At 45.7% G+C, this 14,908-nt stretch overlaps 1 protein-coding gene across 2 annotated transcripts in view; it reads left to right on the forward strand.

Annotated features, from left to right (window-relative positions):
- The window catches only part of LOC309558285 (palmitoleoyl-protein carboxylesterase notum2-like), a gene marked incomplete at its 5' end in the record, with an annotated part of 58,518 nt that overhangs the window by 24,433 nt on the left and 19,177 nt on the right, over positions 1 to 14,908 (forward strand). For both annotated transcript variants that reach the window (XM_082261340.1, XM_082261341.1), the window contains one exon: positions 14,644 to 14,832. In XM_082261340.1, coding sequence (XP_082117466.1) covers positions 14,644 to 14,832 — 189 coding nt within the window. The remainder of the gene's footprint in view (positions 1 to 14,643; positions 14,833 to 14,908) is intronic.

The following is a 14,908-nucleotide window of genomic DNA, read 5'->3' on the forward strand; positions in this document are numbered from 1 at the left end:
ATGATGGAACACTTTAGACTGCTTAAAGGGAGAGTTGAAGTAATAAATGTTTTGTGTTTGGATTGGATAGTCATGGTGGGGGAGGACTGAGGCGCTCATCAACAAAAAGGGGAGGAGAGGAAGAGAAGGTGGAGGAAAAAAAGGAAAAAGAAAATCAGTGGAGGCAGAGAGGCCAACCCATTCACAACTGAAAATTTGTACAAATAATATAAAATATAACAGGTCAAAATATAAGATGCATCACATATCATAAAGCATCCCTATAACAGGCCTCAAAACCAAACAATGCAAGGCTTACATATAAAGCTTCGGCATGGCAAAAGGGGGAGAATCCAGAATAGAGGGTGGAATTCAACAGGTGCAAATCTAAGTACTGTGAGAGAATTCCAAGTGTTCAACAGGGTCCAATATCAGCGATAAGGAGCGGGAAGCCCCTGGATTAAAACAATGTTTATGAGTATAGGACGAACCCATTAAAGGCTTTGCAAAGTACATACAAACAGCTCAGAGTGAAGCCACGGAGTTTCATTTAACATAGCAAGGGTAAAAGTAGCCACTTGAGGGAGAAGGCAGCAGGGCCACGAGAGGGCCCATGGTTTAGCAAAATTCTTGAAAAGTCATCCATATAAGATAACACAAAAACAGCATCAACAGGTTGACATCAAGGATGGCCAAACAGACAAAGTTCGAAAATGTGGCTTTCTAGAGGCACGCTGAGAGCCTGAGGGTTGTGCTAAGCCTGAGCTGTAACGTCCAGGAGAAAGAAGATGTAAGGCTTCAAGCGTCCACTATGCCTCCTCAGGGGTGCAGACAGAGTAGCTCCTGCCTTTGTAATTGAAGGTAACCCGAAAGGGGAAGCCCCAGGTACATTTAATGTGGTGGTTCAGAAGAATGAAGGTGAATGGCTTAATTTGGCTTTCAGTCTACAGCATGGACTTGAATCACCCCAGGACTTTGGCATCTCTTAGTGGGGGGAGGCTGTGGTGGGAATGATGCTTCTGCATTGCTCTCAGCATCAGAGAGTAGGTCCGACTCACCCTGTCAGCAAGGGCGGTAGGAAGGGACCAGATCTCCTGAAGTATAATTCCCTGCATTTAAGCCAGTCATAGACAGTTTGAAATTTGGCTGGTTGAGCAGGAACCGGATACATTTCGACCTGTTTATGGGCAGGCTGGTTGTACTGAAGTCGATCCATCGATTGACTCCAGTACAAGCAGCCTGGAGAGTTTTTCCGCCCGATTATTGCCAGCAGATAAAGCCGCTAACAGTGATCATTGTATTCTGCCAGTGGGGAAGGCTCCCCAAGCTCCACGCCAGCAGGATACAATAGTGATGCAGGAGGGATTCGCCCAGCAACACAAAGAAAATTGCATACTGTATGGCCTGCCTTAGATCTAATAAGTTTTGCTATGCCTAATCTAAATCTGGCCATAGATAGAATTTCAAATGAAAATTCTTAGGAAAATGTGTAAGAAAATTCTCAGAACATTTGTTTGTCGTTTGAAAGATTTTGTTTGCTTTTAACATTTGATTTTGGAATGAATGGAAAAAAACACATCCACTGTTAGAAATTCATTCATTTGAAAAAAAAAAAATCCAGCCTGCTCCTTTAAATTAACTCATCACTGCAGTTAAAAATGAACATTGATTTGACCTATTAATGATTAGAAAAGAATGAACTTTGGTAGTACCTTCTTTTTCCAAGAATTTTCATTCGAAAGTCTACATATCTATGGCCAGCGTAATACTCTTTTATTTTCAGTACATTTCAGTGTACAGATAATCTGTTATTCTATTCGTAAAATGCTCTCTCCTGTATCTGGTATTAAACCTGTACACCTACAGTATGGTCATAACCTATTAGCTTTTATCACATGCTTGCTATAGCCATATACACCTACTCATGTTTCGCAAAAAAAGTTCATTTAATTGGGTTGTAGGTAGTGTTTTATATTTCCCCACCTACACCTATTGTTAAGAGTTTACATGAAGTACTGAAGAATCTTTTTTGTAGGTCAGCCTATAAGTTTACATCAATGAATGTATTACCTTGATCTATAAGTACAGAATAGTGGGGGGAGGCATGTCAACATGTGCAACTTAATGTTACCTTGGATAGAGGACTAATACTGTTAACCCCTATGGTACCTTTAGTCAGAAAAAAAACCTTTACATATTTCCCATATATGCTTACAAAATGTTTTTGTACCTAACAAATAAATATCTGTCAATAGTTGTCTATTACCAATTAAAAACATGCCTAATTAGCTGAACACAAATATCCTCTGTAACCAGTGTTGATGTCACTTATTGATATTAGCAGACAATGCTTCCCTAAAAACTAAAGTGACCATATTTTTAAAACTAAATCAAGGAACACACTACAGACTATGCTCACTGTTAATGGGAATGGGATGGGGGCAGAGTAGGGAGAGAGGTTAATATCAGTGTGCATACCATGCCATACCAGATGGTGGTTGTGGCCAATGGGGTGGGAAATGCTTAAAGGGGTAAACAAAACCTGAGCCCACTCTGCTCTGGATAGAAAGTGTGTAATGTGTAGAGTGCAGAGGTCTGGAGTAAGTAAAGCATAGAGTGCAGAGGTCAGAAGTAATGCCTTCAAAGCAAAAATTCCCCCTCCTACCAATACAACTCCCCATGGGGGTAAAGCACAGAATGCAGAGGTTACATGGAATAAGTAATGCAGAGTGCAGAGGGCAGGAAAAGATTATGCATAGAGTGCAAGAGTAATGCCTCCAATACATTTCCTCATGAAAAAATCAGGGCAGCACAAGTATCCCCCACCTTCCTCCCTGAACTGCACTCAATGGACCTAGGCACTACATTGTATCTACTAATGAGACCTGACACCATGACCTCTATGTGTTACTTATGCTGCAGAATACATGGATAACAAATGGGTAATCATGACATCATTAAAGTCACCCATGAAGTCACCCAGGACAAATATGTTCTTTGATAAAAATGCTACAATGCACATTAGAGCATAGGCATCCCCATAGGTTTTCATTTTGGTTTTTATTTATTTTTCTTTTCTAACACAAAGTGGAGTTACTCCCTAGCAGCCCGCATGGCATCTGGTCCCTTCTCCTGACCTCAAGCCAAACATACTAACGTATCCTGGACCTCGCCAAAGAGCAATCGATGCATCCGCAAGGCGACCCGGATCCCAGGAACAGCAAAGCACACTGTCATGCTGGGCACACTTTTTAGAGGTCACGCACCTTTAGCAGGGCATCCGACCTAGCACAACTGCTCGCCATTGGCAGAGCTTTCATTATCACAAGTGTCAGTCTTCTGCGCATGTGTGCCATTCACTATCCTGCTGTTGGCCAGGCATTTGGTGACTACTGGAGCCATCCTGGAATTTCTGGACATCACAGGACACAACAGAATTCTCCCAATATCCATGGAGACTCCAGTTGCCACGTCTTCCAAAAGGTAGAAAAATTCATACAAAATGGTCCTTATGAGTAAGGAGTAGAGTTGAGCGGACACCTGGATGTCCGTGTTCGGCGGGTTCGGCCGAACTTTAAAAAAAAGTCCGGGTCCGTGTCCCGGACTTTTGCCGAACTTTTCCCGGACACCGAACCCCATTGAAGTCAATGGGGACCCGAACTTTCAGGCACTAAAATGGCTCTAAAACACCAATGGAAAGGGCTAGACTGCTGCAAATGGCAGCAAAACGTAGTTAAGAGCATGGCAAGTGCTCTGCAAACAAATGTGGATAGGGAAATAACTTAAAACAACAAAAAAAAAAAAACAGAAAAATAAAACAATGTTCTTCATCTCTGAAGGACGAGGCCCATATGGAGTAGGAGGGAGGTTGAGGTGGTGGTGGATGTGGCGGTGTCATAGGCGTGCGCACAGGGTGTGCCGGATGTGCCTGGGCACACCCTAATCACCTAGGGCACATAGCATTATCGCTCTGTTTGCCAGTGAGGAGATGGGAAAGATCTCCCTCGGACCTGCTCTGCTCTATTTCACTTTGCCAGCAGGGAGAGTAATGTATCGGGGCCATGTACATGTAGGCAAACACATGCATGTGTATTTAAACTTTGGGGTGCACACCCTAATGCAATAGGCTGCTCGCACCTATGGGCGGTGTAGGTGGAAGCGGCGGTGGAGGAGGACCAGGGCCGGATTAAGAGCATCATGGGCTTGGTGCTGAGGATTTTGAAGGGCCTTAAGGGCCGTGCCTTGGCATGCACCCAGAGGAGGAAGGGTGCAGCCATGCATGCCTAATTCCACATGGGATGCTGTCTCTGAAGCCCATAAACACATCCATGCATCGGCAACTGTCCCTCCTTGTCCGGCCTTCGTGCTGTGTGGGGAGGTTCTGAGGGAGCTGCCTGGGGAAGCGAGCATAGAAGCCAGACTTCTGTGTTTACAAGTGACAGAAGAGCGGTAACAGTGAATATGGCCAACCCGGGGCCTATATAAAGGTAGGGGCCTGGAGCTGCAGCTCCAATAGCCCCTACGTTAATCTGGCCCTGAGGAGGACGAGGTAGCCAACACTGCTTCTTTTCACAAATTTTAAATGAGGGTACACCCCAAAAGAGTGAGAGCAAAAATGGAACAATGGCTGGGTAAGGTCGTTATTGATCGCTATTCTGCACAAGGTACGGAAAAGTCCCGTGGGATCCATGTCTGGTTCATTTTAATGAACGTGAGCTTGTCCACATTGTCTCTGGACAGGCGGCTGCGCTTGTCTGTGATAACGCCCCCAGCCGTGCTAAATACCCGTTCAGATAATACACTGGCTGCAGGGCACGCCAGCACCTCCAAGGCGTAAAGGGCAAGCTCAGGCCATGTGCCCAACTTGGAGACCCAGAAGTTGAAGGGGGCAGACCCCTCATTCAGTACGTCTAGGCGTGTGCACACATACTGCTCCACCATGTTGGTGAAATGCCGCCTCCTGCTAAGATGTTCCATATGAGCTGCTGGTGCTGCTGTTTGTTGTGGCGTGCTGACAAAGCTTTTCCACATTTCGGCCATACTAACCCTGCCTTCTGAGGTGCTGGCGGTGCCCTGGTTGCGTTGGCGACCTCTTCCTTCTCCTCCTCCTCCTCCTCCTCCTCCTCCTCTGCCTTGTGCTTCCACTGTGGCCCCGCTGTCAGGTGGGAAAATGCCAGCAGCATCGCGTCTACCAGCGTGCGCTTGTACTCGCGCATCTTGCGATCGCGCTCCAGTGAGTGAATTAAGGACGGTACGTTGTCCTTGTAACGGGGATCCAGCAGCGTGGCCACCCAGTAATCAGCACAAGTTAGAATGTGGGCAACTCGGCGGTCGTTGTGGAGACACTGCAGCATGTAATCGCTCATGTGTGCCAGGCTGCCCAGAGGCAACGAAAGGCTGTCCTCTGTGGGAGGTGTATCGTCCGTGTCCTCTGTATCCCCCCAGCCACGCACCAGTGATGGCCATGAGCTGGCCTGGGTGCCACCCTGCTGTGAACATGGTTCCATCTCCTCCTCCAGCTCCTCCTCCTCATCCTCCAGAACTGTGCCCCTGCTGGACAATTGTGTCCCTGGCGTTTGTGTGTGCAGGAACCCACCCTCGGAGCCCCTTGCGAATGACTGCCCTGAAAGCCTTGGAAATGTTACCTCTTCATCCTCCTCCTCCTCCTCCTCCTCCTCATCCTGTGCCACATCCTCTTCCATCATCGCCCGAATAGTTTTTTCAAGGAGGCATAGAAGTGGGATAGTTAAGCTGAGAACGGCGTCATCGGCACTGGCCATGTTGGTGGAGTACTCAAAACAGCGCAACAAGGCACACAGGTCTCGCATGGAGGCCCAGTTATTGGTGGTGAAGTGGTGCTGTTCCGCAGAGCGACTCACGCATGCGTGCTGCAGCTGAAACTCCACTATGGCCTGCTGCGGCTCGCACAGTCTTTGCAGCATGTGCAAGGTGGAGTTCCACCTTGTGGGCACGTCACATATGAGGCGGTGAGCGGGAAGGCCGAAGTTACGCTGCAGCGCTGACAGGCGAGCAGCAGCAGGGTGAGAACGCCGAAAGTGCGCACAGACGGCCCGCACTTTCTGCAGCAGCTCTGACATATCGGGGTAGTTTTTAAGGAACCTCTGCACCACCAAATTCAGCACATGCGCCAGGCAAGGGATGTGCGTCGAACCGGCTAGGCCCAGAGCTGCTATGAGATTTCGCCCGTTATCGCACACCACCAGGCCGGGCTTGAGGCTCGCTGGCAGCAACCACTCATTTGTCTGCTGTTCCATGCTCCTTCACAACTCCTGCGTGGTGTGTGGTTTGTCCCCCAAACAGGCAAGTTTTAAAACTGCCTGCTGTTGTTTACCCCTGGCCGTGCTGAAGTTGGTGGTGAAGGTGTTACGCTGTCCGGATGAGGAGGCGGTAGAGGATGAGGAAGCGGAGTAGGAGGAGTTAGGAACAGGAGGCAAACTGAAGCGCCCTGCAATCCTCGGTGGTGGAAGGACATGCGCCAAATTGCTATCTGCCTCAGGCCCATCCGCCACTGCATTTACCCAGTGTGCCGCTAGGGAGATATAACGCCCCTGACCGTGCTTACTGGTCCACGTATCGGTAGTTAGGTGGACCTTGCCAGAGATGGCGTTGCGCAGTGCACACCTGATTTTTTCCCCCACTTGGTTGTGCAGGGAAGGGATGGCTTGCCTGGAAAAGTAGTGGCGGCTGGGCACGACATACTGTGGGACAGCCACCGACATAAGGTTTTTAAAACTGTGCGTCTCCACCAGACGGAATGAAAGCATTTCAAAGGCCAAGAATTTTGAAATGCTGGCATTCAGGGCCAGGGATCGCGGGTGGGTAGGGGGGTACTTCCTCTTCCTCTCAAGTGTCTGGGAGATGGAAAGCTGAACGCTTCCACGGGACATTGTGGAGATGGTTGGTGACCCAGGTGGTGGTGTTGCTGACAGATCCTCTGTTTGCGGGGTGGCAGGTGCCGGTATCACTACAGATGTGGCTGGAGCGGCCGAGACTGCAGCAGAAGAGGAAGCAGGATGAGCCAGAGACGTTTCTTAGTTTTGAAGGTGTCTACTCCACTGCAGCTCGTGCTTTGCACTTAGATGCCTGATCATGCAGGTTGTGCTCAGGTTGAGAAGGTTTATGCCTCGCTTCAGGCTCTGATTGCACAGGGTGCAAACCACTCGTGTCCTGTCATCAGCACATTTTCTAAAGAACTTCCACGCTAGAGAACTCCATTGAGCTGACTTTGGTGCGCTCGTTCCCTTGCTGCGTTGGGCAGTAGCGGGCGTAGTGTCTAGGGCACGGCCACTCCGCTTCTGCACCCTGCTCCCTCTTCTGCTGTGCTGGTGGCTCTGTGCGACCACCGCCTCTTCCTCCAAACTACTCAGGTCACCTGCATGACGTTCATTCCATGTGGGGTCGAGGACCTCATCATCCTCCACATCATCTTCCACCCAGTCTCCACAATTCTGAACGCCGCAGCAGTTGGCACCTGCGTTTCGTCATCATCGGAGACGTGCTGCGATGCATGTACTCATCTTGAGAAATAAGTGGTTGGGCATCGCTGCACTCAATCTCTTCCACTTCTGGGGCAGGGCTAGGTGGATGGCCCTGGGAAAGCTGGGAACCGAGTCCTCAAAAAGAAGAAGAGACTGCTGTATGGATTGGGGCTCAGACTGCTTGCCTGATTTCCAAGGGGGTGAGGTGAAAGACGGTTGGACATTGGCTGCAGGTGCCAACTCTGACCTTTTGCAGTAGACTGGGTGGGAGACAATGTGAAGGAACTGGAGGCACTGTCAGCAACCCAATCTACTATCGCCTGTACTTCTTCAGGCTTCATCAAGTCTAGAGGCGCATTATGCCCTACCAAATACTGCTGCAGGTTCTGTCGCCTACTCACACTTGTGGAAGGTGTTTCACTTGTGCGTGTAGCTGGCACAGATCGACCACGTCCTCTCCTTGCAACAGGAGCTCTACCAGCAGCACCACGACCCAGGCCACGGCCCCTATTTGACGGTCTCCTCATATTTCTGTAATTTATGATCTTGCCCTAGAAAGGTGTTTATTGAATAGCGGAACAAAACAACAACAGTATCGCACGGGTGTATCTGACAGTCAAATATACAAACTATGCCGCAATTTAATGTTTTTTACCCCAAAAGGGTGTATATTGAATAGCAGAATAGGAAAAAGGATAAAAAAACGGTGTATCTCACACGTACAAACACAGACTAGGCCCCGATTAAAATTTTTTGTACCCTAAAGGGAGGATGAGGAAGAGGAGTAGGAGGAGTTGGGAAAAGGAGGCAAACTGAAGCACCCTGCAATCCTTGGCGGTGGAAGGAGATGCGCCAAACAAATTTAAAAGGAGTATCTCACACGTACCGATACAGACTAAGCCGTAATTTATTTTTCTTACACTCGAAAAGGGTGTATATTGAATAGCGGAATAGGAAAAATGTTATAATACGGTGTATCTCACACGTACAAACACAGACTAGGCCCCGATTACAATTTTTTGTACCCTAAAGGCAGGATGAGGAAGAGGAGTAGGAGGAGTTGGGAACAGGAGCAAAAACTGAAGCGCCCTGCAATCCTCGGCGGTAGAAGCAGATGCGCCAAACAAATTTAAAAAGGTGTATCTCACATGTACCGATACAGACTATCCCGCAATTTCATTTTTTACACTCAAACAGGGTGTATATTGAATAGCAGGATTAGGAGAAATTTTACAAAACGGTGTATCTCACACATACAAACACAATCTAGGCCCCGATTACAATTTTTTGTGCCCTAAAGGCAGGATGAGGAAGAGGAGTAGGAGGAGTTGGGAACAGGAGCAAAAACTGAAGCGCCCTGCAATCCTCGGCGGTAGAAGGAGATGCGCCAAACAAATTTAAAAAGGTGTATCTAACATGTACCGGTACAGACTATCCCGCAATTTAATTTTTTACACTCAAACAGGGTGTATATTGAATAGCGGAATAGGAAAAATTTTACAAAACGGTGTATCTCACACGTACAAACACAATCTAGGCCCTGATTACAATTTTTTGCACCCTAAAGGCAGGATGAGGACTAGGAGGAGTTCCGAACAGGCAGGAGGCAGACTGAAGCACACTCAAATCCTCGGCAGTATGAGATGCGCCCCAAAAATTGGAAAGGTGTATCTCACACGTACCAACACAGACTATCCCACAATTGAATTGATCCCCAAAGGTTTTTATTGAATAGCGGAATAGGAAATATGATCAAAAAAAGTGTATGTATCTCACGTACAAAACCACACTAGGCCCCAATTACTATTGTTTGTACCCCTAAAAGGCTGGATGAGGAGTAGGAGGAGTATGGAACAGGCAGCACCCTCAAATCTTCAGAAGTATGAGATGAACCCCAAAAACTTGGAAAGGTGGATCTCACACGTACCAACACAGACTATCCCGCAATTTAATTGATCCCCAAAGGATTTTATTGAATAGCGGAATAGGAAATATGATCAAAAAAAGTGTATGTATCTCACACGTACTAAACCACACTAGGCCCCAATTACTATTTTTTGTACCCCTAAAGGCAGGATGAGGAGTAGGAGGAGTTTGGAACAGGCAGCACCCTCAAATCTTCAGAAGTATGAGATGAACCCCAAAAACTTGGAAAGGTGGATCTCACACGTACCAACACAGACTATCCCGCAATTTAATTGATCCCCAAAGGTTTTTATTGAATAGCGGAATAGGAAATATGATCAAAAAAAGTGTATGTATCTCACACGTACAAAACCACACTAGGCCCCAATTACTATTGTTTGTACCCCTAAAAGGCTGGATGAGGAGTAGGAGGAGTATGGAACAGGCAGCACCCTCAAATCTTCAGAAGTATGAGATGAACCCCAAAAACTTGGAAAGGTGGATCTCACACGTACCAACACAGACTATCCCGCAATTTAATTGATCCCCAAAGGTTTTTATTGAATAGCGGAATAGGAAATATGATCAAAAAAAGTGTATGTATCTCACACGTACAAAACCACACTAGGCCCCAATTACTATTGTTTGTACCCCTAAAAGGCTGGATGAGGAGTAGGAGGAGTATGGAACAGGCAGCACCCTCAAATCTTCAGAAGTATGAAATGAACCCCAAAAACTTGGAAAGGTGGATCTCACAAGTACAAACACAGACTATCCCGCAATTTAATTGATCCCCAAAGGTTTTTATTGAATAGCGGAATAGGAAATATGATCAAAAAAAGTGTATGTATCTCACACGTACAGAACCACACTAGGCCCCAATTACTATTGTTTGTACCCCTAAAAGGCTGGATGAGGAGTAGGAGGAGTATGGAACAGGCAGCACCCTCAAATCTTCAGAAGTATGAGATGAACCCCAAAAACTTGGAAAGGTGGATCTCACACGTACCAACACAGACTATCCCGCAATTTAATTGATCCCCAAAGGTTTTTAATGAATAGCGGAATAGGAAATATGATCAAAAAAAGTGTATGTATCTCACACGTACAAAACCACACTAGGCCCCAATTACAATTGTTTGTACCCCTAGAAAGCTGGATGAGGAGTAGGAGTAGTATGGAACAGGCAGCACCCTCAAATCTTCAGAAGTATGCGATGAACCCCAAAAACTTGGAAAGGTGTATCTCACACGTACCAGCACAGACTATCCCGCAATTTAATTGATCCCCAAAGGTTTTTATTGAATAGCGGAATAGGAAATATGATCAAAAAAAGTGTATGTATCTCACACGTACAGAAGCACACTAGGCCCCAATTACTATTGTTTGTACCCCTAAAGGCAGGATGAGGAGTAGGAGAAGTTTGGAACATGCAGCACCCTCAAATTTTCAGAAGTATGAGATGAACCCCAAAAACTTGGAAAGGTGGATCTCACACGTACCAACACAGACTATCCCGCAATTTAATTGATCCCCAAAGGTTTTTATTGAATAGCGGAATAGGAAATATGATCAAAAAAAGTGTATGTATCTCACACGTACAGAAGCTCACTAGGCCCCAATTACTATTGTTTGTACCCCTAAAGGCATGATGAGGAGTAGGAGGAGTTTGGAACAGGCAGCACCCTCAAATCTTCAGAAGTATGAGATGAACCCCAAAAACTTGGAAAGGTGGATCTCACACGTACCAACACAGACTATCCCGCAATTTAATTGATCCCCAAAGGTTTTTATTGAATAGCGGAATAGGAAATATGATCAAAAAAAGTGTATGTATCTCACACGTACAAAACCACACTAGGCCCCAATTACTATTGTTTGTACCCCTAAAAGGCTGGATGAGGAGTAGGAGGAGTATGGAACAGGCAGCACCCTCAAATCTTCAGAAGTATGAGATGAACCCCAAAAACTTGGAAAGGTGGATCTCACACGTACCAACACAGACTATCCCGCAATTTAATTGATCCCCAAAGGTTTTTATTGAATAGCGGAATAGGAAATATGATCAAAAAAAGTGTATGTATCTCACACGTACAAAACCACACTAGGCCCCAATTACTATTGTTTGTACCCCTAAAAGGCTGGATGAGGAGTAGGAGGAGTATGGAACAGGCAGCACCCTCAAATTTTCAGAAGTATGAGATGAACCCCAAAAACTTGGAAAGGTGGATCTCACACGTACCAACACAGACTATCCCGCAATTTAATTGATCCCCAAAGGTTTTTATTGAATAGCGGAATAGGAAATATGATCAAAAAAGTGTATGTATCTCACACGTACAGAAGCACACTAGGCCCCAATTACTATTGTTTGTACCCCTAAAAGGCTGGATGAGGAGTAGGAGGAGTTTGGAACAGGCAGCACCCTCAAATCTTCAGAAGTATGAGATGAACCCTAAAAACTTGGAAAGGTGGATCTCACACGTACCAACACAGACTATCCCGCAATTTAATTGATCCCCAAAGGTTTTTATTGAATAGCGGAATAGGAAATATGTACAAAAAAGTGTATGTATCTCACACATACAAAACCACACTAGGCCCCAATTACTATTGTTTGTACCCCTAAAAGGCTGGATGAGGAGTAGGAGGAGTATGGAACAGGCAGCACCCTCAAATCTTCAGAAGTATGAGATGAACCCCAAAAACTTGGAAAGGTGGATCTCACACGTACCAACACAGACTATCCCGCAATTGAATTGATCCCCAAAGGTTTTTATTGAATAGCGGAATAGGAAATATGATCAAAAAAAGTGTATGTATCTCACACGTACAAAACCACACTAGGCCCCAATTACTATTGTTTGTACCCCTAAAAGGCTGGATGAGGAGTAGGAGGAGTATGGAACAGGCAGCACCCTCAAATCTTCAGAAGTATGAGATGAACCCTAAAAACTTGGAAAGGTGGATCTCACACGTACCAACACAGACTATCCCGCAATTTAATTGATCCCCAAAGGTTTTTATTGAATAGCGGAATAGGAAATATGATCAAAAAAAGTGTATGTATCTCACACGTACAGAAGCACACTAAGCCCCAATTACTATTGTTTGTACCCCTAAAGGCAGGATGAGGAGTAGGAGGAGTTTGGAACAGGCAGCACCCTCAAATCTTCAGAAGTATGAGATGAACCCCAAAAACTTGGAAAGGTGGATCTCACACATACCAACACAGACTATCCAGCAATTTAATTGATCCCCAAAGGTTTTTATTGAATAGCGGAATAGGAAATATGATCAAAAAAAGTGTATGTATCTCACACGTACAGAAGCACACTAGGCCCCAATTACTATTGTTTGTACCCCTAAAAAGCTGGATGAGGAGTAGGAGGAGTTTGGAACAGGCAGCACCCTCAAATCTTCAGAAGTATGGGATGAACCCCAAAAACCCCAAATATCATTCAGCTCTGCTGCAGGCCACAATTTAATTTTTTTTTAACCCAAGGCTGTATATTGAATAGTGGAATAGAAAAAAAGTGTATGATTTTTGAAACCACTCAATAATAGCACATGTGAACTGAACACAGAAGTGTATGATCAGTCAGCACGGCACAGCTGAAGGAAAAATGCTGCACACAGTGACTGATAGAAAAACACTTTTCTCCCTCCTCCTCAGTGGGCAAAAAAGATTGTGTTCACTGCACCCCAAAAAGATTGTGTTCACTGCACCCCAAAAAGATTGTGTTCACAGCAGCCCACACAGCAAAATGGATTTGGACCACTGACACCTGCCTATCTCCTATCCCACCCCACACAGCAATATCGATTGTAGTTTGTAGAACACACTGACCCTAAAAATCAGCAGACTCTCTCCCTAAAAGGATTGATAAGATCGTAGATCGGGTGACTGAAAACCCCACCCCACACAGCAATATCGATTGTAGTTTGTAGAACACACTGACCCTAAAAATCAGCAGACTCTCTCCCTAAAAGGATTGATAAGATGATGATCGTAGATCGGGTGACTGCAAACCCTACCCCACACAGCAATATCGATTGTAGTTTGTAGAACACACTGACCCTTAAAATCAGCAGACTCTCTCCCTAAAAGGATTGATAAGATGATGATCGTAGATCGGGTGACTGCAAACCCCACCCCACACAGCAATATCGATTGTAGTTTGTAGAACACACTGACCCTAAAAATCAGCAGCAGCCTCGCCCTAAAATGCCTACAACTCGCCCTGCCTAACACACTCCGACCTGTCCCTCAATTCTATCCAGACACACACTGACCCTAAAAATCAGCAGCAGCCTCGCCCTAAAATGCCTACAACTCGCCCTGCCTAACACACTCCGACCTGTCCCTCAATTCTATGCGGACACAAATGAATTTTGCCTGCCTGTCTGTCCCTAATCAGCAGCCAGCACGTATGTGTGCTCTGTCCCTGAACTAGTACACAGCAGAATGACGCCGCAGCGGCGCTGCCTCAAACTTATAAAGACTTGGTCACATGCTTCAGACGGCCAATCACAGCTACTAATACATTTGTAGGCATGGCTGGGATGGCTTAGGCACACCAGTTAAACGCTTGTTGATTGGCTGTTGAAAGCCCGCCATGAAAAGCGCGCCAATGCATGCAAAACCCGGAAATAAAATGACCGAACACGGATTTTTACCCGAACATACAGTAAAGTTTTCGGGTCCGTGTTCGGGTAACAAAAATCCAATTATTCGGTACGAACACGAATAATACAGTCCGTGTTCGCTCAACCCTAGTAAGGAGGACAAAAAGAGGAATGTGGCCTCTGACTCAGCCTGAAAATTTATGAGAGTGGGTTCCTATGGGGTAGGAGCAAGGGCTGGGCTACCAAAATGTATACTGCCATGGAAGTCTGTCAGGAAATTGTCTTTAAAGGTACGTAGTATTCTCTACAGAAAATAGAAGGGGGCGATTAGAGGTAGGATTTGACTTCAACGTTCCTCCAAATTAACCTGGAGGAACAGACATAGTGTATTTATACCCAATGGTTACAGCTTATGATGAAAACTATATAATGGAGGATCCTGAATTCATTATTGTTTGTCTAAGGATTTGTTTTCACATTAGGGCTAATACCGAGGTAATGCGTTTTTCAATAGAGGAGGTTTATTTTCTGGGAAGCATAAAGTTCAGCATCTTTTTAACATGTCACTGCTGTCCACTCAGACTAGAACCTTACATATTTCTTAACTTTTAGTTTTCTTCTTTTGTTCCAGTGCTGGAGGCACTGGAGTCCTGATCAATATTGACAGAGTGTCAGCACTTGTGGAAGAGCTAACAGCAGACACCGTGCAAGTACGAGGCCTTGTTGATTCTGGGTGGTTTTTGGACAAGAAACAAGCCAAATCTGAGTGTACAGATGGCTCCTCATGCGCATTAACAGATGCTATCAAGAGAGGCTTGAAGTAAGTGAAAAAACTGTTTAAAGTAGAACATATACAGCTTTTCTTTTCACTATTACTATTACAGTTGGTAAAATTG

This window comes from Pelophylax lessonae (genome assembly GCF_965119305.1).
Source record: "Pelophylax lessonae genome assembly, chromosome: 6".
Classification (NCBI taxonomy): Eukaryota; Metazoa; Chordata; class Amphibia; order Anura; family Ranidae; genus Pelophylax; species Pelophylax lessonae.